We start from the raw sequence: 25,713 nt of genomic DNA, 5'->3' as shown, positions 1-25,713 counted from the left end.
ATGCCTAATAGTCATTGGACGCAAGACGGCATCCTTTTTGGTAAAATAAAATTACAGTAAGTTTAGAGCCTAACATTCTGTTACAGATTTGTCACAACCAGATGACATCACATCTATGAACTCTGCACTCACAGCTCTAGCCAAGAGCCAGATTGGAAGGAAAAATAAATCACGCAACATTCCACATTAATGTTGCTTCCATAATGTGTTTTCATCCAGCAGATAATAAGGGAATGTTTTACACCCACCAGGATTATTCAGTCTGCAAATGGATTCACTAAAGGGATGTCAAAAATTAGGATTTTAAAGTTACTTTTTTTTTCTACATTACCGTCTGTGCTGGCTTAAAGCCCTGGTGTTTAATATTTCATTTTGATATTTGCTATTTCAACCTGCCTTTGCGTTATGACTGCTCTTAGGGAGTGCGTCTTATTCTGCTTTCTGTTATCTTTAGCCTATAGGACAAATTGCAGGTTGAATGTATTTCAGCAGCAAAAATCACTCGGCGTTGGGGAAAAGTTTACCTTCTCGGCATTGGAGCGAATGCATTTGACAAAATAGGGCTCTGCCTGCCCAAGAGTCTCCATCAACTTGGTCAGTGAGGCCTGCAGAACAAAACATAGCATTGGCTTTTGCAATCATGAGCCAGGCTTTGGGAGAATAGAAGCAGATACCCCAATAAAACCATCTAGCAGCTGCTGTGCTCAAACAGGGCAGAAGAGAGGTAGGGTTCAATGGAGGCGCTGAAATTTCTTTGTGCTTAACTATAGGATTTAGTTAGTATAGAGAGAGAGCTGGCTTGGTGCCATTATCTAGGCCAGCATGTTAAGATTCCTCCTCCTCCTCCTCCCACTGGATCAGCCCAAAATAACCTTGATTTTCTCTGAAAGTAGAGCCACCCAGGACTAAATATCTAAAACCAGGGTTTTTCAAACTTAAAGCATTCCGTGACAAGTGGTGGGGTCGATGGAAAAACAAAAGGTTTTTTTTCTCCTTCTAAAGAGCTATTAAAAAAAAAACCTCTAGGGGATTGGACTCTTGTTCAGCTGTTTCTGAGAATTTCTTTTCTTAACCAACAGGATTCATAGCCTGAAAATGTTTGACTGACATGCTTATCCCCCACCCACCCCTACCCCACCCCGAACCAAACAACTGCAAGGAAGGAACCTGGAACTGGGCACTGATGCTTGGAGGTTTCTTCTTCTTGTGAAGGTGGAGAAGAGACTTTGTGATACGGTCGTGTAGAGTCAGGCTTGTCAGGTGCTTGAGGGATTTCACCTCCAGCAAGTGCTGAGAAAGAAGAGAAGCAGAAAAAATTGGAAGAAACTTAAAGAACAGCATCAATCAATCCAAGAAACATCCTTCAGAGAGGCATACATCGAAATGTAGAGCTACAAACAAACACCCCACATTTTTTGCCCTGGATCCCAAAGAAGTTTAACCAGCATAAGCTTTTTCAGATTATTTATTATGGGTATTTATTATATACATGGGTATGTCTAGTTTGATGAAAAGAAGGACTAGGGGAGAGATTTTCCAATATCTGAGGGGCTGCCCCAAAGAAGAGGGAGTCAAGCTATTCTCCAAAGCACCTGAAGGGAGGACAAGAAACAATGGGTGGAAACTAATCAAGGAGAGAAGCAACCTAGAACTAAGGAGAAATTTCCTGACAGTGAGAACAATTAATTGGAGAAAAAATATCTCCAAAAGTTGTAAATGCTCCAACACTGGAAGTTTTTAAGAATAAATTGGCCAACTATTTGTCTGAAATAGTATAGGGTTTCCTGCCTGAGCAGAGGGTTGGACTAGAAGACCTCCAAGGTCCATTCCAACTCTGCTATTCTATTCTATTCTATTCTATTCTATTCTATCCTACGTTGATAAATATGTTGCCATAATTTCTGCCACAATTGCTTATGTATGCAGATTTATTACATCCATGTGAGAAAAAGCATTCTTTGTGGATAAAGTTATGTATGGATGATATCCTGTAAGCAAATGAGTAGATGGTCTGCATGCTACATTTTGAATAGGCATTTGTATGCAGGGCTTGTAATCTTTTACACCATATGGGGAAAGACTCTCATGCCTGAAGTAACCCTTAACTAGATCCATTAGCAGGGCTTTCAGCCAAGGAATAGAATTCTCTCACCTTTGGTAGGCTGGCCTTGACTTTGACGTTCTTGTTTCGCCTAGGGAAGATAAGAACCAAATATAATAAAAGCAGGTTTACACTGTTCATCTGTAAATATTTCATGACCAAAAGGCTTGATTTGGACATAACATCAATCATGAGCTCTGGGTACATGTGACTCCATGTGTGTAGGTATGCTGGTCTTGTTGTATTTGGGTCTTTTCCTGTGTAAGACTGAGATTGTCTTGGCAACGCTACTTAAATCAAAATTTAGGTGCTTGGCCACCAACTCATATTTTTTATGATGGTTGCACTATCCTGGGATCCCCATTTGCGACCTTCTGACGAACAACACGGAAGCCAGATTCACTTAACACAAAATGCAGTGATTCCCTTAACGACTGTGGCAAGAAACGTCGTAAAATGGGGAAAAACTCACTGAACAGCATCAACTTTGGGCTCAACGGTGGCCGTAAGTCAGGGGTGTCCAAACTTGAGAACTTTAAGACTTGTGGACTTCAACTCCCAGAATTCCCCAGCCAGCATAGCTGGCTGGGGAATTCTGGGAGTTGAAGTCCACAAGTCTTAAAGTTCCCAAGTTTGGACACCCCTGCCGTAAGTCGAGGACTACCTGTACCGAGGACCAACTTTTTTTTTAAAAAAAATCCCTCACTTGTCCCACATCTCTGGTTATCCAAGCCACCTCTGGAATAAAGACAGAGAATCACTAACATGAGAATGCCGTGAGCACGCTCCAAAAGCTTGCTGCTAGTCGAATTCACAAATATCCCGTCTTTGTCAAGGAAACTGCTGGGGCTGGAGAGCCGGCTCTGTCGGAGGCCCATCCTGCTATTCCACACGCCGTAAGCATCGCTGCAATGCAAGGAAGTCATACACGTTTACTTTTTTTTAAACTTTTCGCGGAGAACAGGAAAGAAAAAAATGTCAGCTGCTGAAAAGGAGAAATGCATCAAACAGCACAGTCCCGGCATCGTAGCAGAGATGTCAAATTTCTTCGGCTGCCTGATGGATCCACTTACCGCTGGCTTTTCTCGTTAATCGTGTTAACTCCCTGCAGGTCAGAAAGGGGCGTTCTCGGCCGTTTGCGAGCAATACCTGTAGCAGCACATCAATAAAGAAGAAATGTAACGTTGCGCTTTGCGTGGAAGGAAATTCAGCGGATCACATTTGAAAAGGACTGTTGCAATGTAGGCTAAAAATGGAACATGCTGGGAACAGGGAGACAATAGGATTTTATTATGGTGTGAGGTGAAGTGATATATTTGACAGGCTTCTAAAAATAAAGGAAACCATTTTCTACTTGGTTGCCATAAAAAAATAGAGGGACTAGCAATTCTATATACGAGCCATATTTTAACTGGAAGGTGCAGATCCCATTTTTTCAGGGGCAAAAACCAAGTGGATTTTGTCAGTCAAGTCTCCTGGCATTAAAATCATTGGCTGTCATAATTAAGATACCTGTTTCTATGGAGATTCTCAGTCATCCAGGTGATTGTTGTCTCAAAGGTGCTTTTTCAAGAGGCAACTGGACTTTCTTGGTTTTTGCTTGAAGACGTTTCGCCTCTCATCCGAGAAGCTTCTTCAGTTCTGATTGAATGGTGGAGGATGGAAGGATTTATATTCCTTGCTGTCATCTGGTCCTTAATGCAGTCATCACTTGCTTGCAGATGACTGCAAGGAAAATAAAGTCTTCCATTCTCCATCGTTCAGTCAGAACTGAAGAAGCAAAACGTAAAAACCAAGTAAGTCCAGTTTCCTTTTGAAAAAGCATATTTGGGATAAGATACAAGTTACAATGTATTTTTAAAAAGCTCTTAACCAGGATCAGAATATCTGAAAATTGTTTCACTCTCCCAAGTGCCTATATTTGTTAATCATCTGGGAAATACAGACCATGTGACTGTAATAACTTTTTGCAAAATGAAGCCTCTGACTACTGCGAACAACAGCATTTTTTCTGGTGCCTTTTTAAAAAAATATGCTATGATTCATAGCTGCTGCATAGTTTTACCAACCAGAGTCTAACAAGGACGCTTCGCTAGTTTTGGTCCCTCCATTCCTGCCCGAAGCACAATCTCTATGGAGATTTGCTTGATCAATAACCGATAAAAGATTGCACTTATTCCAGTCTAAATGCCTTTGTCCTTGGCTTAAAAATATTGCACTCCATGCTTTAGAATGGCTTATGCTTTTTTTTTTTTTAATAATCTGAAAGCTCACACTACCAATATGAATGTTTTTGGTAGTCGTTCTGCTGACCGCAAAACCACAAGCTTCTATTCTAATTCCACCTCCAACGTGAATTCACTTCGTGGTTTTAAGAAAGCCTTCTTTTAAACTGTGGTCTTAGTTTAGTTCACAGGGTGAACAGCACTTCACGTTCTTTTTAAAGTAATAATTTTTGTTGGAAGTTTCAAAACATAAAGATAAAAAGCTAATACAAAGTATGACAAATATAAAAAAGAAAAGGTAAAAGTAAAAAATAGAGAGAGAAAAGGGAAGAATAGATAGATGGATGGGTGGGTGGGTAGGTAGGTAGATAGATATTATATATGAATATAAAAAGAAAATTTAAAAATCCATAAGGATGTTTGGGGAATTCAGAGGGCTAATATAGCCTCTGTCTGTAACTCTAAAGTAATTGTGTGTTTTCATTGGATCATGTAGTAGCTGCAGAGAATAGCTGTGAGATTTTGGGAAAATACAAGAATACTGTAAAGATTTCTAGACAACAATTATTGTAAGAGTGACACTTATCTATTCTTCTATGAATTATGTACTTAAAAAACCCTCCCCCCTTACCCCTCTACAATAACAATTACTATTATTTTCAGGGTGTGTTGCTATAAGCATTTCCTGACATTAAAAAGTAGATCATAGTTTTGAGAATTAGTGAATTTCATATAGCTTTTTATTTTTTTGCCCTCAAAATAAATTAGCCAAGCTAAGCTAATATGTAAAATGGGACAGGACTTACAACTATCAACTGAAATTGATTCCCCTACCCCTTCCTGCCCCAGCCAAATATTACTGCTTATTTTTGACTATAAAGATCTGGAGAGCAAAATAAATAACTTGAGACAGAGCTGTAACTGTTTTCTCAAGCTTTTCATTAGCAACAACGCCAACTGAAAAGTTACAAATCTGTCTGCGATCATCAAAAAATGTGCTATTACATGAAGTGAGTCAACAAACTAAAACATTAGCTTTAAATCTTACTGTATTCTAAGTAAGCCAACATGGTAATAATATTGTAATTCCTAGTTTTCTCAGGAAGTACTCACTTCCACCCTTTAAAATTAATACTTGATTTCGTTTTTCTTTTGCAGCCTTTACACCAACATGTATAATCTAATGCAGAGGTCCCAAACCTTTATGGCTCGGTGGACCGGTGGTGGAGAGGGAGGGAGGGGATAGCTCCACATGTGCGGGTGGCAAGCTTGCACATGCATGTAACTCCATTTGTGCAAGCAGTGTGCACACGCGCCCACTACTCGCACAAGTGGGGATGTGTGTGTGCATATGCTTGCCCGCTATAGGCCACAGTCCAGAGGTTGGGTACCCCTGAGCCAATGCATGAATAATACAGTTCATGCACACTTTAATGAAGGATATTATTAATAGGCTGTAAGAACATTCAAAATCATGATTTGCTTCTCCTTTTCTCTCTCTCTCTCTCTCCCCCTCTTTGCTTATCACTTTTTTCCTTTAGGTAGGTGACATGATTAGACGTTAGATAGGAAAGGAAGGAAAAGTCTTTTAATAAAGGGTGACATGATTAAAAGCTAGAATAAGTGATAGAAATAAGAGAAGGGGGAATATTAGTGTAAAATTTTTAAATAATTAAATGGAAGTGATAGTAAGAGAAAATGTGGAACAACTGAAACAATGATGGATTGTAATCTGATATAAACGCGTATTATTATTAGAAATACATAAGTTGACTGAATGTAACAATTGTGATTAACTTTATTAGTTTTATTTGTATTAGAATGTATGACACCCAGGTGCAACACTGTTCACGCACTGATTTGATACATTTATAAAAAAATAAATTAAAAAATTAAAAAAAGAAAAGAAAATTCAGAACCAGGAGTTAAGGGACACATTCTCTTATCAATCCATGTCTATTAGCAGGGAGCCAGAAGGGATTAAGATGGACGAAACAAAAAAGAAGATCTCTGCAAATATTTTTGCTGGGTCCATTGACCTGAAATTAGTGATCAGTGATACAAGCCACTGCAAGTCTGCAGAAGACATGAGATTATTCCAAAGTAATAAAAGCCTAAGCAAATCATAGGTGTATTCAGAAGAACAAAGAGTAGCAACGTCTCGGATTAGATCAGTCATAATTTGTTACATTATGCGTTTACCCACATGGAAAGCCAATTTTATGTAATCTAGGAAGTAAATAAACTGTAAACCTCAAAGCTTGGAAGAAAACAGGTAATTTTACTTAACAGAGAAATGCAATGGTTACATTCATAGCTTTGTAGCATCAGAATTTGTCTGGTGACTGGAGCCAACGATTTTAGAAAACTTGCGTATTGTACCTCAGTGTAAGTACAAAAAACAGAGAGTCGGCCAACCAATATTTTATATACAAAAGCAATAGAATTCTGGTTGCCTGACCTTGAAAAAGGATATTGTGGAATCAACAGAAGTAAAAAGCAATGAAAGAAGTCTCTGAACTGGTACTTTCCCCAGCAACTCTCTTCCCTCCAAGTCTGCAGAACTAAAACCTTTACTGCACAGGCTGAGAACTGTGGTCAAAAGGATGGGGAATAGAGTGGAAGGACATCAGGCTGGGGAAGACCAAGACTAAGGTGGCGATTGAGCCATGGTGGCGCAGTGGTTAGAGTGCAGTACTGCAGGCTACTTCTGCTGATTGCCAGCTGCCTGCAATTTGGCAGTTCAAATCTCAGCAGGCTCAAGGTCGACTCAGCCTTCCATCCTTCTGAGGTGGGTAAAATGAGGACCTAGATTGTTTGGGGGCAAGAGGCTGACTCTATAAACTGCTTAGAGAAGGCTGTAAAGCACTGTGAAACGGTATGTAAGTCTAAGCGCTATTGCTATTCCTTCTGGCCCAGGAAAAAATCTGATTAATGGGGTGACATTGCGATTTTTCTTTCAAGGTTTTGAACAACGTGAAAAGTGATACAGTTTTCCATCTTGAACCCTAGAATTCAATGCTTAATTAGGAATAGACCTGGAGGATAAACAAGTACCTTTTCAGATTAAATACTGCACAACTTGCTAGATTTTGTTATCATACCATAAAACAATAGTTACCAATGCTGATGCTTGGTTTACTTTCATGAATAATTTGATCAATAGCTATTTACCATAACGGCAATTGGGTCTTTACATTTTATTTTCTTTAGTATTAAATACAAAAACAAAAACAAAAACCCATAACTAGGCTGTTGGCTTCAAGCTCTCCATGTTGGATTAGATGGGACTTTTATAGGGACTAGCAGACCAATTCTTATGCAGTTTTATTCAGACCTGGTTTTGAATTAGAAACACAGCCAGAAATGGTTATATAAAACCCCCAAAATTACTTTCCCAAATCACACCCCCTGTTCCCCTTTCAAAAGCAAAGAAATCCTCCTACGTCAAGACTTACCATCTACATCATCTTCACTTAGAGTGCCCATCTTTGTGGGAGATGGCACTCCAGGAAATATTCAAGATATACACGAGAGAGAGAGGCACTTCCTTTATTCATATATAAATAGCAATATGTCATTTGCTCCAAACCTTTATACTCAAAGAAGGGAAGCAATAACAGATTTTCTGGGACAATTTGTTGAATTGTTGACCCCCCCCGCAAAAATTCTGCATTTGTTCTTACACAAATAGTCAGGCAGACTTTGGATATAAAATCTAGCCGCCCCTTTCTGAAGAGCAGTGATGAAGCATGTGGTCATTCAAATGAAGTCATCTTGCCATGGCGTATGCAAAGCTGTTTAATGAGCAAGTTAGCATCATGGTACCCTTTGGTAGGCTCTCAATGTAGCTGTTACACTGAAACACCATGCGCTACTCTTTATGGCAGAGGGGGTTATGTTTCATGCTGCTGGACCCCTTCTCCTCCCACAACAGGAATCCAGCCATCATTAGTAACAAAGGCAAGGGGGGCCTGGTTTTCATGCAGGACTAGTTCATTATGTAACAAACAGAAGTGAGGAGAAGGAAATGGAGACCAAGGGCATCTTTGCCATTCTCTAGAATGAAAGGAGTTCTCTGACAGCTTACCGGTTTCACGTAAGCTGCATTAAAGCCGTTAAATCCTAGGTAAATATTATTGTATAAAAGGGGACCAAAAAAGGGAATGAAAAAATGGTCAGATTCTGCCAAAAGAAACGCTGGGAAACCAATCCTTATTTTGATCGAATGGTTCAAATGCTGCAGATGGGTTTGCGACTGGGGTACGGTTCAGGGCATCGACAGCTAATTTCTAACGTTCACCTTGCCTAGAAAATCCTTGAATCTAAACCTATCTTCCAAATGCTCTCTGGCTGATCGTTTCACACTGTTTAAGGTCTGCTGTGTTAGATCGTTCTGAGCATGGTTGCCCACCCTGGCTAACACAGCCTGCTCCTGGTTTCCATTTCCTGCTGCATGTGAGTGTCATGTCAGAGAGATGGTGGTATATGGCGCCTTACTGTACTTCTCCTCCTTGCATCTCTGTAGAATCTCTAAGCTCCTCTGATGAACTGGGTGATGGAGAAAGCTAAAACTATCCACATTTTTCAAAACAGCATCATCATGCCCTTCGGGAAGCAAAACAAAAACATGGAGAAAAGAGAAAGATTACATAAGCAGAGAACCAAGGAAGAGTCAAGAACAAGCATGGACAATGCCTGACTGACACAGAGGGTTTCCAAACTCACGGCCCCATTCTGCCCACTCACTGCTTCAAGGTGGAGTTCTGGTGGATGGACAAAGTGTGTTATTTATTGAAGAAATGCAAAGTAAACCCTAGAGAAGGGGTGTCCAACCTGGGCAACTTTAATGTCTGTGGACTTCAACTCCCAGAATTCCCCAGCCAGCATAGAATTCTGGGAGTTGAAATCCACAAGTCTTCAAGTTGTCAAGGTTGGACACCCCCGCCCTAGAATCTTTCATGTATAATTTAAGAACAGAAAAGGTAGCTAGAATGGCATAGGCAGTTTTCATTAACTACAAACAACACTGAAAGTGCTGCAGATTATAATGTGCATTTTGTTAAAGCTTAATATCCCTACTGTTTTAATCAAATATGTGTATGTCATATATCTTGATGCTTAATAGGGGTTGATTAGCTCAGATGTAAATGCATCCATTTCTGGTGATCAAAACCAATTCTGCATTTCCGCAGTGCTCCTTAACGCACGGAACTTTTAGTCACCACTTCCAATTCCAGATGAGTGCTCAGTCTTGACTGGCAAGAATCATATTCAATGAGCTTATCATTCTATACTGAAAAGGTCAAATTTTGCAAGGGAGATATAAAATGTTAAGCCAATTTAAGCTGTGTGCCTTATCTGCAAGAAATCCTTCAGGTAGGACTTAAAAGGAGAGCCAATGCAGGCTGGGAAAAGTAGACTAAATGGTAGCCAGGGAAACAAAAGACTGAACTTCCTCCAGTACAGCTAATATAAGACTGGCTTTTCAAATTGAAGTATATGATTCTCACGCATCTAAGGAGCAGAGCAGAAAGGGTTCCAACAGTGCAGGTGCTGTGCCTGTTATGAGCGTTGGAGGCGTTGAGGTTGGCTATCTTGAACTCTACAAAGCAAGATATGGGTTGCCTTGAGTCTGTCTTGAAAACCCCGTCGCTTTCTTGACAACGTTTTTGGAATTGGTTTGCCATTGCTACCCTCTTCTAGGGGCTGAGACAGAGAGATTAGCACTGGCCCAAAGTCATCCAGCTAGTTTTGTGTCTAAGGCAGGACTAGTAGTCAAAGAGATCCCTGGTTTCTAGCCATGTATTTTCAACCACTACACCAAACTGGCTCTTTCTGACATAATTATTGTAAATTTGTCCTGTATGTTTGAGACATTATGTATTTCAAGATATCCCTCTTTAATTAATACCAATTGGAAATGGCAACTGGTGGCACAAATTCCAGCAGTTTTCTTTTTCTTGGTTAAATCACTGACCAGATTCACACTTTAAGTGACAAACTATAATGGGTGGAATACATAACGCAATAAAGCCAGAAACAGCCATTTGTGGTGTAGTGTGGACATAAATTCAGCTGTTGTGTCTTTGTAATAGAATAGATCTGTCCTGGCAGAAACACTGGAGCAGCACAAAAACAGCCCAGAAGAGAAAGACAAACCAAATACCAAAGACAATAGTTGGCAGCATGATATTGACAAAACGCTGAAGACAAAAGATTTAAAAAGAATATGATTCTAGATCAGAGACATCCCAAGGAGTGCTAATCATGTCCAAACCTGTGATTTTTTTTAAAAAAAAATATTATAATGATAAATCTTGAAAGTTGGTGATTATGGAATTGATCATCTGATATTCATCTTGGAATTTGACTCTCTTATTAGAGAAATTATCATTAGATTTTCATGGATTGTTTCTTACTGAAAGTTTGAATTGAAAAGAATGTGGAAAAAATTACCTTTAGCTATCAAGGCACAACCTGCCAATATAATATACAATATTATTTACAAACTCAGTGGATTAAGCACATTGATGACAATAACATATGACTGATTCTATAATCTCAGATTTTACCATAAATGCACATGTAGAAAAACGCTACTATGAGAACATAAGTAGAAGCAGCATTGCAAATGAATATTAATATTTCAACCCAAATCTGTTTTCACAACTGCACATTGAACAGCAACAGGAACAACACGAAAACCAGACATGGGCATGAGATACTTCCCATCTGTGGTCTGAATTACCTTAGGTAGATTTTAGAGGAGAATTCAAAAAAGTCTTGAGGCAATCTTTTAACCTTGAGACAATGTACCGTATTTTTCGGACTATCAGATGCACCTTAGTTTTTTGGGAGGAAAATAAGAAAAAAAATCTGCCTCTGCCTACTAGCATTCATGATATTCATCTGGCTAGCGTCCTGTCAGTGTGTGAGAGAGTTGATGGCTGTTTGGAAACAAACAGTATTTGGTGTGTGAGCAACAAGGAAGGAGACAGCAAGGAGCCTGGGCATGGCTTGTTCTGTACTAAAGCTGTATGCTGTGCTGATATCTGAAAGTAAAACTGAAAGTGAAACTTCTCTCCTGTGCTGAACTACCACGTTGGAAAACCTGCTTTTGGTATTGTATATTAATGTGTTATATTATGTATAAAGAGAAGCTATTGAATCCTGCTGAATCAGTGACTTGTGTGTGCTTTCTGAATTTGATTGCTGCTGTAAACTCTGACACGTCCTTGCAGCAAATAGCCAGGTCAGCTTCAGCACATTATTGCAGCCTCATTCAGTATGAACAGCAGATTGGCGGGTAGATCGGACTCCCGGAATACCCCCAATCAGCTGTTCCAGGCTGCAGAGATTGCCACAGACCATCGCCTCCCTCTGTGTCCCACGTTTTTGGCTACATTTGGTGTATAAGACACACCCAAATTTTCATCCTCTTTTTTTTGGGGGGGGGAGTGCATCTTATACTCTGAAAAATACGGTATATCAATTCACACAATCTAAAACCAGATATGAACCTTTTGTGAAGGAGGGGGAAGAGGAGAAATGTACAGTAAAAACAGCATATAGCCAGAGGCAAGAACTGAAATCAAGTTATCTCAACTGTGCTCAGACCCCCTCAGGTGAACTTGATAAACAGATTCAATTTTATTCATTCACATAACTTCTATCAGTAACCAGACTTGGACTGTAAAATACAGGTAATTCTCGACTAATAGATACCAATTGCCAAGCGCCCAAATTTTGATCACCTGACCATGGGGATGCTGGAATGTTCCTGCGAAAACCAGTCATAAGTCACTTTTTTCAGAGGCATTGTAACTTTAAATGGTCATTAAACAAATGGTTGTAAGCTGAGGACTGCCTGTAATTTCTTTAAATACTAGATGGGAGTGAGATACTCTCAAGTATTAGGCACCTATGTTAACATTTCTGTATATGGGCAATGATGTGTGTGTGTGTGTGTGTGTGTGTGTGTGTGTGTGTGTGTGTAGGCTGTATACAAAACCATATATTTCAAGAGCTGCTGGTTTGGGGGGGGGGAACCCTGCAGAAGGGCTCTTTTTAACGGAGAAGATGCATACACATCGTTATGAATTCCTTTACATTTCCATACACATTTATAGAATATTCACTTACAAATCAGATTCCAAACATATGAATTCTAGAAGGAAGAGAATTTTCAGGCAAGGAAAGCATTAGGGAAAAAAATAAGAATTCTTTGCTTCTTCTGTATTGATAACTACCTCCGTTCTAAAATTATTTTTCTTTCCTAAAGCCACTTTCAACAATATATATTTTAGTATTAGATTTTATATATAAAGATAAAAAAAGAAGTTTTTAGCATAAGAAAACTACAGGAGAGGAGCACAACTGCCAACTTCTTCTGTGATATGTAATTCGTAAGCGACAATTCACATTTTAAAGAGCACATCCAGTATTTTCCCCTTATGAAACACAGTATCTATTCACTGAAACTCTGAATCTAATGAGGTCTATTTCCCTGTATTGCGTCATTAGATAAAATCAGAACAAACTTTATTGTGACCAGTGACCAGTGCCAAAAAGAAAAATAAAACATGAGAAAAGAAAAAAAAAGTCTACCATAAAACTTATATCCTTTTTTTGCTACTTTACATCCCTTCATTTGGTGCATGTGGCAATAAAAAAAATGAAATGGAGAAAATCAATAACTTTTGTGGCATACAATATTTAGCAAGGAATTTGCCTTGCTAAACCTGCAGACGGATTGATTGATTCTGTATGGCTTCAAAGCAAAACATTGCAACTTATGCTGAAATATCTGTATCCATTAGCAACAGAGGAAGGCAGCATCCTCTGAACTCGTGTCAAAAATAAGAATTTGGAATTAATTGGCTGGGGAATCGTTAGTACCTTCCACTAATGAGAGGCCAGGATGGGAGACCTGGGCCAACTCTTGAAACTCCTGAAAATGAGGTTTTGTTTCTCATATGACATTTTTCTTACCATAATTCTTGTTAAGAGAACACAGCTATAAAACATGAATGCCATTACTTGTAAGGAAGAAACTCAATGATGCTACTTGGACTCACACCAAGAAATTTGGGTCAGTTGCAGTTTCACAACAACAAAAAAGCTACATTTCCTGTACATATTTAGAGAGAGAAAGTGCACATGGATATTTATCCAGATGGGAAAGTAGAGCAAAGCCCTTATTCTTGATTTTTGACCTCACAGACCCCTCTGCCACAAAGCTTTCCTGGAACAATGGTTTCTTAAACATGACTGGCAAACAACACATGCTTGCAAGAACTGAAACTTATGAAAAAGAACACCAGATGTTCATGCAATAACGTATTCACTCTGTTTCTAAACTAACAGCTGCTAGACTTTATTACATACATTTATAAGCATACTTGCAAAATTTGTATTCTATGAAGTTTATGGAAATGCCAAAGATTTATTTGAAACATTCTCTTTTGTGTAAATGTTTACATATTCTAACCGTATAATGCAAGGGGATTTCTGGGCATCCTGTGTGATCCTCTCCAAATGCCAATTTTTAAAACAAATGCATTTATTTCAAACTAGATGTCAGCTTTGAAAAGAAAGAAAAAACAGATTGCCTACATAGGATAAAATACTATTTGAACCTTAAGGAAACCATCCTAAATTATTGACAATTTCTCATCTTTCTCACCCGCATTCATCTAATCAAAATATTTGTCTATTTGGGGCTACAAATTGGCTTTTTAAAGAGTGCAAATGGAGTTTTCTAGAAAGCTTGGGAAAGGGTGTAGCTATACTCAAGCTCACAGTAGCCAGCAAACCTTCTAGGAAATAGTAAACAAACAATGGGTACAAACAAAACAAACAATTGGCTGTTCTAATAGTAATAAACAACAAATTCAAGCCAACTAACACCCTAATGGATTAAATCTAACACATCACTTAGTCAAGAGCTTAAAACGTCCTCTGCACATTGTACTGCCAACAAAAACAAAAATGACACTCAAACATCACCCTGAATATTTACGATCTTAAATTTTTATACTTTTAGAACCTGTTTTTTTTTTCTTTTTCTTATGCCAAAATCTTTGGAATCTTTTAAACACATATCTTAAAGATTCTTTTGGCTACTTCTTAAAGAGGCAGACTGGAAAACAGAAGCTGTTAAAAAAAATGCAGCATCTACAAAGGATCCAAGAAGGATAGCCTCTTTTGAGGCCAGTGTACAATATTTATTTATTAAATTTATATGCGTCCCATCTTGTTTGACACGTACCAGTTTTCTTCTCAATGTAGTTCTGCCCAGCAGCTCTAAAGGCAACCACAGCTCTGAAGAACGCTCTCAGGACAGCCCAGCGAAACACTGAAACGGGATCAATCCCTATCATTCCACAAATAAAGGCACTCTTGCTGCTCCTAAGGAGAGCAACAATGTCAGGTCGCATATGATCTGTATTTTTCTCCCGGAAGTCCTGGTGAGAAAGAAAAAGAGAAGCAGAGATTAGCGTGGTCTTTCCTTAACTATTTTATATAGTATTTTCAGAACATTTTTTTTAAAAAAAATGTTAGTCTATCGTACTATCTTGGAATGTTCCACAAGTCTCCCATCGGAATTGTTCAAATAGTAAACTGGTCTGATCTTGCCTGATTTTTTTTTAACACTTAGAATTGGAAGAGGTAATTCAGGTCACTGAATTAAATTGTCTACTTTATCCTGAAATCTGTTTTAAAGCTTCGCAACAGATACTTGATCCTCTGCTTGAACATACCCAGTGAGGAGTGGCCTCAAACTGCAAAAGGAGCAGCATGTAAATGTAATAAATAAATAAATAACAAAAAAGGAGGAGAACATCACTTTTCTTAAATGGTGACTCTTGAGATCTAAACTCATTCAAGATCAGTAGTATTCTCTCTGTATGTCACTATCAAACTCCTGTGTCTTCAACCAACTCTTAGAATTGCTTACTGAGGATAATTAGCGCAGAGGTCAAATACAAGCTTTGCGGGGGGAAATGTTCAGATTCTGCCATCTCTGGACTGGAAGAAGGATGTATACTCTTGCTACTGCAGATAGGTTCAACTAAGACCCTAGATTTTCTAGCCATATTTTCCCATGCTCACATTCTAGTATGGAGCAGTCTCGTTCAAATCAATAAAATAAGGACATGCAATCAAATATAGTGTGAAACAGGAAATAAAGTAGAACAGTGTTTCTCAACTTTGGATCACTTTTAAGATGTGTGTATTTCAACTCCCAGCTGCAGGATTCTGGGAGTTGAAGTCCTCATTTTTGGCTTAAAGTGACCAAGGTTGAGAAATACTGAAGTAGGAGAAAGACAAGGGATATTGAATAAAGTGTATTTTATACATTTCGTGTATTAGCCAAGGGAATTAATATATATTTTAAAAATAAATTGTTAGCAGAGATAAAGTTACGGACCTTCACACCATATTTAACTTTCCCGGCATAGTGTTTTATGATAAAAGCAGGTTCCATTACAGCAGGAAATTCAATGTAGAGATTCCCTTCATGCTGACGCTTAAACTTGTCTAGTAACGTCTGATTGTTTGCCTGTGGGAAACTAAAATAAAAGAGGAACATTAATGTTTTTTGATGATACATAATCAAAATCATAACTGTCATAAAAAGGGTGTGTTCTTCCGAAAGTTCAAAGTTCAGATACTCTATCCTGGTCTCAAATTAATTAGCATTTTAGAAAAATGTTATTTACAACACTACGCTAAATAATATTTTTTTATAGAGAGTAACATGTCTTCATGAATTAAACTAATTTTATTCTCAAATCTAACTAGGAAATATAATTTTTCCATGAGAAAAAAACACTTCAGCCACTGCACAGTGGTCTTCTAATACTTGGCGCCAACTTTGTAGACATTTGTATAAATTGACCACAATTTTATTATAAGGAAAAAAAAAATCCCTGAAGCCTCTCACTTCTAGCAAGTGAAAAAAATAATTCATTTATTCAAACTTTTTTTTTTTACAATTCCAACTTATTGATTTTTAACTATGTATGTATTTTTCCTTGGAGGGGGGGGGGGTTCATTTGCCAGTAGTCCTCACCAGTGTTTTTCAATCTTGGCAATTTTAAGATGTGCGGATTTCATTTCCCAGAATTCTCCAGTCGATGTTTTAAAGTAGCCAAGGGTGAGAAACACTAGTCTATATCCATCACCTCATAAATGTTCCACTCCAACCTGCTGTGTTATTCAGAGGTCTTTATAGATGTGACATGGGGGAGGGGAGAGAGAATCTACATTAGTTTCATCTTTGGTTCTATCAAGGAAAAAGAGTCAAATCCAATAGGCAAATGATGTTTAAGTTTCACAAAGGGGAGGTGAATTGTTACTTACTTAATTACTGAATTTATGTTGTTTATGGCATTTATTTACTTTTATCTCCAGCACAAACATAGTAAGGCCAATCCTTGGATGCTATGTATTTTGAGTCAATGTAGGAAATGGCATGTCTATTTCATCTTGGCAATTATATGTAGTTGAAAAAATCCAGCTCAACAAGTTATAACCTACTTCTAGAAGCAAACCGGTACTCAGAGGTGAAACAATTCACATTAAAACGTGTTTGTCGTAGCTCTGAACTGTCCTATACAGAGAAACAAATGGTCCTCCTCTCATCCCATACAATTAGTCTGATCATATGACTCTGCCTGTCTTACCACCTTTCAGACCTGTGAAGGTTTCTTATTTTATTTTCTCCTTTTATATTGTTACTCACTTCCAACATCTGACAACTAAAAAGCTGGGAGGGAGCAGACTCACTTGCTTTCTTCATCCAGTAGATGGAGCAACCCCGTGGGCTTTTTACTGATGAGGTTTATACAGCCAGAGTTGTCGATATAGTCTATGTTATGCCAGCTGATGCCTTCTAGTCTGTATTCCTCCTGGTGTTTGGGGAAAAACAAATGAAGTCTAAAATCCAAGCAACTGTAAACAAACTAGTGACAGACCTTTTGAACCCCCAGATCACATACATTCGGATCTGGTATTGGAAGCCCTCCTTGTCTATTCATGTATCTTCCTATGTACCCTTTCATTGTCTGACCCATGTTTCTATATAACTGCAGACTATAGTTAATTGCTGCTACATTATAATTTAGTCAATAGACTAAATTGGCCATGTGTCCAGTTTGGCAACTTTTAAGACCAGTGAACTTCAACTGCTGGCTGGGGAATTCTGGGAGTTGAAGTCTACGAGACTTAAAGTTGGTGAAGTTGGACACTCCGGCATTAATCCCTCTCTCATTGGGTAGCTCATCATGTGGAAAAGCTTGCCAACGGGAAGCTCTTGGCTACTCCAAATGTCACCATGTGGCCTTTGGATTTCAAGTTGCCCATCCATATTCTATGCAGGGAAAAATCGGGCCACATGCTTTTAAGACTGAGCAGGCCTCATATTTGAAGGCCATTAAATGATATTACTGTGGCATGTGCTACTGACTTTGAAGCCAAGCAGAAGATGTGGAAAATACTTTCTTGGCCCGGTTATAGGAATTTCTGGGAGGAGAGACATAAAAATAATGTATTCCTATGTCAAGGTAGCCAGGAAATAGGAATCTTGGAATGTATTTTAATGCAGTTGGGCTAGTATAATATAACCCTGAAAGCCTATCACAGACCCTCTTACTTCAAGCTTATATCTAACACAATCAAGATAGATCTGTTTTAAATCTTTTTCTCACTGTTTCCTTTTTTCTCAGGACTCAAAGATCCTTTCTGTATTGGCTTGGCGTTCTCCTCCTCCTTCTCTGAGTCAACCCGACATTCCTTCATATAATGGAAGACATTTAATTATGCGGGCATCTTTTGGAAAACTAACTTGCCCAAGAATGCAAGGTCCCACATGTCCCTCAGTGGTCTTGCTGACTATTTCATTTTCCAAAGGGCTGAAGAAACAAAAGATATAGGATCTCCTAGGTCTGATCCTAACTGAGAAGAAAGAGCTATTGAAAAAGGAAAACGCACTAGGAATGTTGAGATCAAGTGACTGTATCATCTTGAGGTTCAAGTTGTTACAGTAAAAGGAAGGGGAATATAGTTACTTTACATTATGGGAACAATCATTTCTCCAGGCTTACTTGCTCCAGTTTAAAGATATGTTGGTTAAAATAGTGCTGTAAACGTTCATTTGCAAAATTAATGCAAAATTGTTCAAAGCTATTACTTTCATAATCTTCAAAACCAAAAATATCAAGTACTCCAATGGACAAAGTCTGCAAGACAAAAAAGAAAGAGAAAGAAAACAGATAAACTGCATTTAATACTTGAACTTCCTGGGTCATTTAGCAATAAGGTTGCTGTGGCATTTGCAACCATTAAGTCAGTGCCTCCATTCATTGGAAAAGGTCAAAGACTCCAACCCAAACCTTCCATCGATCACACAGTAGCCCTACGCCAGGGGTGTCCAAACTTGGGAACTTTAAGACTTGTGGACTTCAACTCCCAGAATTCCCCAGCCAGCATGGCTGGCTGGGGAATTCTGGGAGTTGAAGTCCACAAGTCTTAAAGTTCCCAAGTTTGGACACCCCTGCCCTATGCCATTCTTTGAACCTCACCACTGTAGACAATATACTTTAACTGATCTTGAAAGAAAGGGCAGTCCTAAATAAAATATATTACTAATTACCAGACTCTCCCTTTCCCCTTACTATTTCTGGCATTATGCCTTTTAACCTACTGCTCAGAGAAACTGCAATTACCAGGAAGCATACTTTACCAGCTAGGCGGTTAATAGCTAATGGATGGAGGCCTTACTAAATCACAGGAGCTATTTTCATCCAGAGTAAAATTTAAATAAAGTGATAAATGCCATAGATATTTTCCAAGAGAAGCTAATTTAGGACTTGTACTGAGCATAAAAATCATACCCCCGAAATAAGCGCTTGGCCTTATTTTCGGGGAGGTCTTATTATTTTTGAGGTGCAGGAGGCAGTGAGCATGGTCACATCATGTCTGCTGCTGTGTTGCAATATTTTTGGAGAGGGCTTATTATTTTCGGGGGGGGGGGGATTATTTTAGTGCATGTGCTAAAAAGCCCAATTGGGCTTATTATCCGGGGAGGTCTTATTTTCGGGGGAAACAGGGCAATGGAGTAAAAAATATATACTGGTAAGGTTTGTGCCACAGATTTTATTAAAGCTTTTAAAAAGAGAAAAGCAACTGGGTGGGAGGAAGGGGAAAAAACCTAAATGTTTTGCTATGCAATAAAAGCTTCTATAACAAGAAAATTAAACCAGCACATGCTATATAGAATTTACTCTGCAAAGCAGCAGGATTTCTATGGCATGCAAGTTCATCAGCATTATATATGCAAGTTTTATATTAAGTCTGAACAATGAGCTGTCCTAAACTTGAGCTGTACATTATAGTTATCTGCTTGGGGAGCATTAAGTGCATAACCCCAACTGGATTGGTATAGGCAGAAAAACTCCACATTAAACATTGAACGGTAAAAGAACACTGTGAGCTTATGGTCTTATGACATCTGAGAATAATTACTGTAATCTTTCAAATAAAAACTGGAGAAAATGGAGGGATTAATCCTATGTCAAGAATACACTGCAATAATTCAAACCACACTCAGCAAACAGTAATCACCGAGGCACGAAGTAATTCTACATTATTTAGCCCAGGAAGATACTGGATTGGTGGCTGTAGATCAGAACAGCTTCCGTATGTAAGACAGTATTTTCCTTCCCTCAAGGACATCAATGCATCTAATGCTATAAAAGTTGTGTGTGTATACAAAAGCTAATATGTGAAATTCTTCTAGAACAGGGGTGTCAAACTCAAGGCCCGGGGGACAGATCCAGCCTGCAGGGTGCTTAGATCTGGCCCACGGGGCAGCTCTGGAAAAAGCGAAGGACCAGCCGGCGGTGCTTCTGCCAGCAAAAACGGAGCTTGGCAGCCCATTTTCTCTGGCAGAGCACTTGGGACTCCATAGGTGCCCCCGACCCGAGCGATGTTAAGCTGGCCACACTCACCATGGCCATGTCCAAGATCAAACACAACCCTGATGTGGCCCACAATGAACTTGAGTTGACACCCCTGTTCTAGATTATATAGTGCATTATCAGACAGTTGCCCCAAGTGGACAGAGGAGAGATGTCATCCAGCTTTCTCTCACATGGGGTATTCATGAAAACAATGCCTAATAACGGTCCTCTATGACAAGGGTGGGGAACAATGGCTCTTTTATAACTTGTGGACTTCAACTCCCAGAATTCCTGAGCCATCATGTCTGGCTCAGGAATTCTGGGAGTTGAAATCTACAAGTCATAAAAGGGCCATCGTTCCCCACTTCTGATTTATGGAGACATTTTGCTTCCTGTATCAACAGTTAGCTCTATTTCTGTGAGATTTTGCCCTGGAGTGGATGCAATTCAATTGTTAAGTGAGTAACTTTTAACTTGTAAGATGCTTCTTTTTAAGAAGAAGCAACTTACATATTATAACCAATTTGCAATTTAGTCTCTGGTTTACTTGCAACACTAACTTTCAGCTGCCAGGTCATTTAACTTCTCCAAAAGTTTTGTGGGCTTACGTGCGATTGTTTCTGTTTTATATTTTAAGGGAAAATGCTCAAAGGGACCTTTGGTTCTCTTAATGCTGCTGCTTCTCTGAGATAATATGCTCTACCAGCCTCAAACCTAAGTCAGTTGAGTCAACGATAGATAGAACATTCTTGAAAAAGACATACCTTGGTGCTTTCTTCTACGTCCTTGGTATTCAAAAGTGCATGGTTAATTCTAAAAACGATCCAATCAAACAGGGCGCTGTACAATGATTTGGCCATGGAATTTCGTACTGTTATAGCCTAGGAAATCAAAAGAAATCACTGGAAATCAAGCCAAATACTAATTATATGGTAATACTAATTATATTAACATCTATTTCCGCCTTTCCTGGATTATTGTCAATATGCATTTACACAGATAGCAATAGTATATAGACTTATATACCGCTTCATAGGGCTTTACAGACCTATCTAAGCGGTTTACAAGATCAGCCTATTGCCCCGAACCATCTGGATCCTCGCTTTACCCACCTTGGAAGGATGGAAGGCTGAGTCAACCTTGAGCCTGGTGAGATTTGATCTGCCAAACTGCTGGCAGCCGGTGATCAGCACAAGTAGCCTGCAGTATTGCACTCTAGCCACTGCAGCTCTTAATTTTACTGCTTCAAAATTTACAAGGCGGCGGATGCTGAGGTCTGTACTTCAGCCTCGCTGTTCTATGACTAGGCATGTATATTGCTGCAAGCTCATACAATTTCACCTTATGTTTGAATGATATTATAAAATTATGTCAACACGGTATCTCTGAAGTGGAACAAACATAGTCATGTGGGAGGAAGATAGGATGTAGGTGGATATTATTAGCAAATTTTAGTTTCGATGTTACAGAAGAAAAGGTGAAATCTTGTGCCTTCTCTTTCCTCATTGTTTCCCGTTTTCTGGAGGGAAGAGCTCAAGTACCTCTCATTTTAACACTAGCAGATTTCAGAACTGAGTTCTCATTGTGATTAAAGACAATATGGATGATGGATGCTGCCTAAGCTGTTATATAGAGTACAACCTTTAAACCTTCAGTGTATCTAAAACAAAGGGATTCCAAGCAGCTAAAAACACAGTACAATGTGATCAATTCAGGGTTTTTGCACCAATAGAGAAATCTTTCAAATGTCCATGAAGGCCCAGTTCATTGGAGGTTGCATTATAACGGTCGGTGTGCTCAACGAAGGAAGCTATGGAATAGCGGCTAAAGCAGCTTCTTGAACGGCAATAAGCTGAGCAAATCCCACAGAAAGCCTTTACTACTATACGCACTATAAAAATCCACACCTGGATTGGCCTTGGTTTCTCTGCGTCTGCTTTGCTATAAACATCCTTCCACTTAAAAAAAAAATCCAAATGTGTCAAAAATCACTTAGTCGCTATCTTAATGATTGCCCGCATTTCCTTTGAGGAGGAGTCTCACGTTTTGAATTCTTGAAGCTAGAACAACCTGTTCTCCATCAATCATACTTCAACCCACACAACTATATTGACAGGCAAGGAAATAAAAACAGGAACAGAACCTTTGCAAATCTAGAGAACCATTTTCTATAATCTGGCTCTGCCGGTTATTGTAATGTGGTGCTTTCTATCCATTTTATTTTCTTGTAGCTGACAGAAATGTAGCTTGCAGAAAACATGTAGGCAGCTAAAACCAACCTTAACAGAGTGGTTTAGCTATACTGTTGAATTAGCACTTAAAAATATAAACTTTTCCCCCAAAAAATGGAACAGATGGCTGCCATATTATCTTCTCTTCCCTCCAGTTTCTTCTTCTCAGACACTTCTTCTGTTTCCTACACTGATGTCATTTCTTACATGTGCTGCTAATGTAAGTGGCCAAGACCACTACACATGCAAAAACCACTCCAGGGTGACTCATACAAGAACTGTGACCATTTTTCAACCTCAACTATGTCTTAATACAGTTCTGTATATTATTAATACAGCCATTTGCAAAACCATTTGCTTCTGTACAGAAAGGAACATCTTTTAATCTTAGAAAACAGAGTCTGCATAGTATTTTACATTTTAGCTGACTCAAGTTTCCCCTTGGGTCATATTTCAAGGAGAGCATTGTATCATAGTGCCTTTTGTTAACAACCAGATCTTCATTCCAGAAGTCCATCTTTGGTCAAGAACAGCCCATCTATGCAACTGTTCATGAAGTTGTCATCTGCTAGGAAAAGTACATATTCTTATTTACCACATTTACTGGTTTGATAAATTCCGGAATGACAGCATGTTGTAGAAGACTAAGTCAACTGAGCCGGACTTCCTTTCCAGCAGAGAGTTGGAGGTCTTGCAGGATGGCTGGGGTGCTTATGATGTCCACCTGGAGAAGGGCAAAACGGTCACCGGACCTTTGGGAAAACCCCTTTCGCTGTCTTACTGGCCCCAACGCTCCGACACGGAGATCCTTCCGCTGGACATGGGGTGGACTCATAACTATTTCTACCGGGGAGCCATGCGCCTGGCTCTGTACCTGCACCCGCGTGAGGAAGACAAGGCGCCTCACGTCAAGCAAGTGGTGCGTGAAACGATCCCGCAAGCGAAGAAGATAATTGCAATAGTCATGGATCAGTTCATTGACAGGGACTTCTTCCGAGATATAGTCTATATGATCTTAGATCAGTGTTTCTCAAACTTGGCGACTTTAAGTCCTGTGGACTTCAATTCCCAGAATCCCCCAGCCAGCATAGCTGGCTGGGGAATTCTGGGAGTTGAAGTCCACAGGACTTAAAGTCACCAAGTTTGAGAAACACTGTCTTAGATGAAGAGGGCTCCATATTCTTCCTGGAGATGTGCAAATGCATGGACCTAAATGATTTCCATATCAGGAATATACGTGTACTTAGTCAACTGAACGAATGTAACACATACAGTGCAGCCACAGGTAGAATGTGCCTCCCTAAATATTATTGACAAAGCAAAATCTTTCACTTCTGGGCCTATTGGTTGGGGCTGGGAGAAGATGCACATCATTTATCCCCGCGACAGAAAAGGTAGGACATATTTTATAAATTCCAAAGCAATGACTTATGCCGTCACAGAGGCAGTTTAGAGGGACTATTCCCTATTGTACCAACAAATCAATATCAGAAAAATGTCTTCCTGAAAGCTTGCCTGGAACATCTCAGGATAAGAGATGTTAACTGGTGTAGATCCGGATGCATGACTTATCCAATAAAGAGTAAAAATTCATACCCAAAATATGAACTGACTAAAAGACCTGCAACATTGTTAGGTTCTCTGATAGTGTTATTTATTTACTAAAAGGTCTATGCCACTCAATTTCCATAAGTTCTGAGCAATTTACAAAAGCTCAGCATAAGCATCGTACACCAAGATCAAGGTATCCCATGTCCTACCAGATGTTGCTGAGCTACAATTCCAGCAATATCAAGCAGAACATGTGTTTCATGACCATGAAAAAAGACACAAGCAGGAGGCAGTGATTAAAGCAGGGGAAATAAAGGATTGCTTTGTTGTTTGCTTCTTGTTCAACCGTTCACTCCATCCGGTTCAATCAAAGGTTTATTTGCCTATTTTTACTACATCTTCCAGCTCGTTTGTATTACAGTATTAAATTATGTGCCAGAATGTCACATGATGATTTAATTAACATGACTGTACTGTTTTATTTCTGATAATGAGATGTTATTGAAAGAGGCTGACTTTATGCGATGACTGGCATGACTCATCAATATACCAGAGGAAAATTAGCACGTTGGACTTAAGGCATGTTCAATGAATGGCCATTCTTGAATAACTGCAAAATCAAATAATACGGCTTAATCGCATGCTTTAAATATTCAGGTTTAATGAGGTCGAGGGCTTGGCTATCTAATGGGCCTCTTTATCAATCTTTTCCTGCGAGAATTTGCAGGTATTTCTAAAAAATAAAATAAAATAAAATGACCTCATGTAATTTTCCACGGTTCAGATGACCGCTACACATACCTCTGCCAGTTTGTATGGTAATACAAGCTTTTCTCCGACAGTCACTGTTTTTCTCGTAATCAGTGCTTCAAGCAACATTTCTTCTTTCACCTAAAAAAAGAGTCACGATTTTAGAATCATAGTACGGTTCAAGCTTTGAAAATAAGCCAGTAAACTTTCTAAAAGGAATTTGAGGTACATTTTCACTACCACAGATCCATAGAAGGCCTTTACAAAAAAAGGGGGATTCTATAGTTATGGATGAATGCTACTCTTTGTGTTAAAAGGAGCTTTTAAAAAAGTCAATGGTGCTAAGGACCTTCATGAATTTTAAAATGACACATCATCTTAAGTGAGACTGGAGCAGGGCTGTCAAACTCCCGGCCCGTGGGCTGGATGCATCACGGGTGGCCACGCGTGGTTTAGTGAAGGGGGCAAAAAGGCCTGATACGTCACGTGTTGCTGCCATGATGCCATGAGTTTGACACCCCTGGACTAGAGGAAAAAACAGTATCGTTGTTCTGACCTAAGCTTCCCGAGAAAGCATAAATCACAATCTTAGTCCCCAAAACCCTCTTTTATTTAATGGCTGTGACTTATGGTCATTCACAGCTCGCAAGTCTTCCCCAACAGTCTATGAAGATTCCGACAGATGTCTGTTCTAGTTGCCACAGTCTTCCAGGGGAATGTTGATAAATACCCACCTTATCTCTCTGGTGATGCTATCAGAGACCTAATTGCCAAATGCAGAGCAAGGCCAAACTTAGGACAGAGTCTTAAAGGAACTTCTCAGAGCCTGAACCAACCAGATGAACTAATTGCTTCCTGCAAAGGCTCACGTCCGTTTGCTCCTC

General features: G+C 39.2%; 2 protein-coding genes across 7 annotated transcripts in view; one reads left to right on the top strand and one right to left on the bottom strand.

Annotated features, from left to right (window-relative positions):
- The window catches only part of MYO9A (myosin IXA), a 98,714-nt gene that overhangs the window by 32,834 nt on the left and 40,167 nt on the right, over window positions 1-25,713 (bottom strand). For 5 of the 6 annotated variants that reach the window (XM_081964462.1, XM_081964464.1, XM_081964467.1 and 2 more), the window contains 12 exons: window positions 24,881-24,970; window positions 21,062-21,178; window positions 18,441-18,575; window positions 17,125-17,246; window positions 15,764-15,905; window positions 14,600-14,795; window positions 8,827-8,934; window positions 3,175-3,250; window positions 2,867-3,007; window positions 2,153-2,192; window positions 1,168-1,290; window positions 525-605 (listed from right to left, as the gene is read on the bottom strand). In XM_081964462.1, the coding sequence (XP_081820588.1) occupies window positions 525-605; window positions 1,168-1,290; window positions 2,153-2,192; window positions 2,867-3,007; window positions 3,175-3,250; window positions 8,827-8,934; window positions 14,600-14,795; window positions 15,764-15,905; window positions 17,125-17,246; window positions 18,441-18,575; window positions 21,062-21,178; window positions 24,881-24,970 (1,371 nt within the window). The remainder of the gene's footprint in view (window positions 1-524; window positions 606-1,167; window positions 1,291-2,152; window positions 2,193-2,866; window positions 3,008-3,174; window positions 3,251-8,826; window positions 8,935-14,599; window positions 14,796-15,763; window positions 15,906-17,124; window positions 17,247-18,440; window positions 18,576-21,061; window positions 21,179-24,880; window positions 24,971-25,713) is intronic. The other variant, XM_081964466.1, reaches the window with a different exon arrangement.
- On the top strand, window positions 21,705-23,842 carry LOC309398014 (protein FAM83F-like; the record flags this gene model as incomplete). Its single annotated transcript, XM_081964497.1, has 3 exons — window positions 21,705-21,724; window positions 23,207-23,553; window positions 23,691-23,842. The coding sequence occupies 3 exons, from the start codon at window positions 21,705-21,707 to the stop codon at window positions 23,840-23,842; spliced, it is 519 nt and encodes a 172-aa protein (XP_081820623.1).

The sequence above is a fragment of the Natrix helvetica genome (genome assembly GCF_964273705.1).
Source record: "Natrix helvetica genome assembly, chromosome: 12".
NCBI lineage: Eukaryota > Metazoa > Chordata > Lepidosauria > Squamata > Natricidae > Natrix > Natrix helvetica.
The sequence above is the reverse complement of the archived record's forward strand: the minus strand, read 5'-3'. Positions and strand labels throughout refer to the sequence as shown.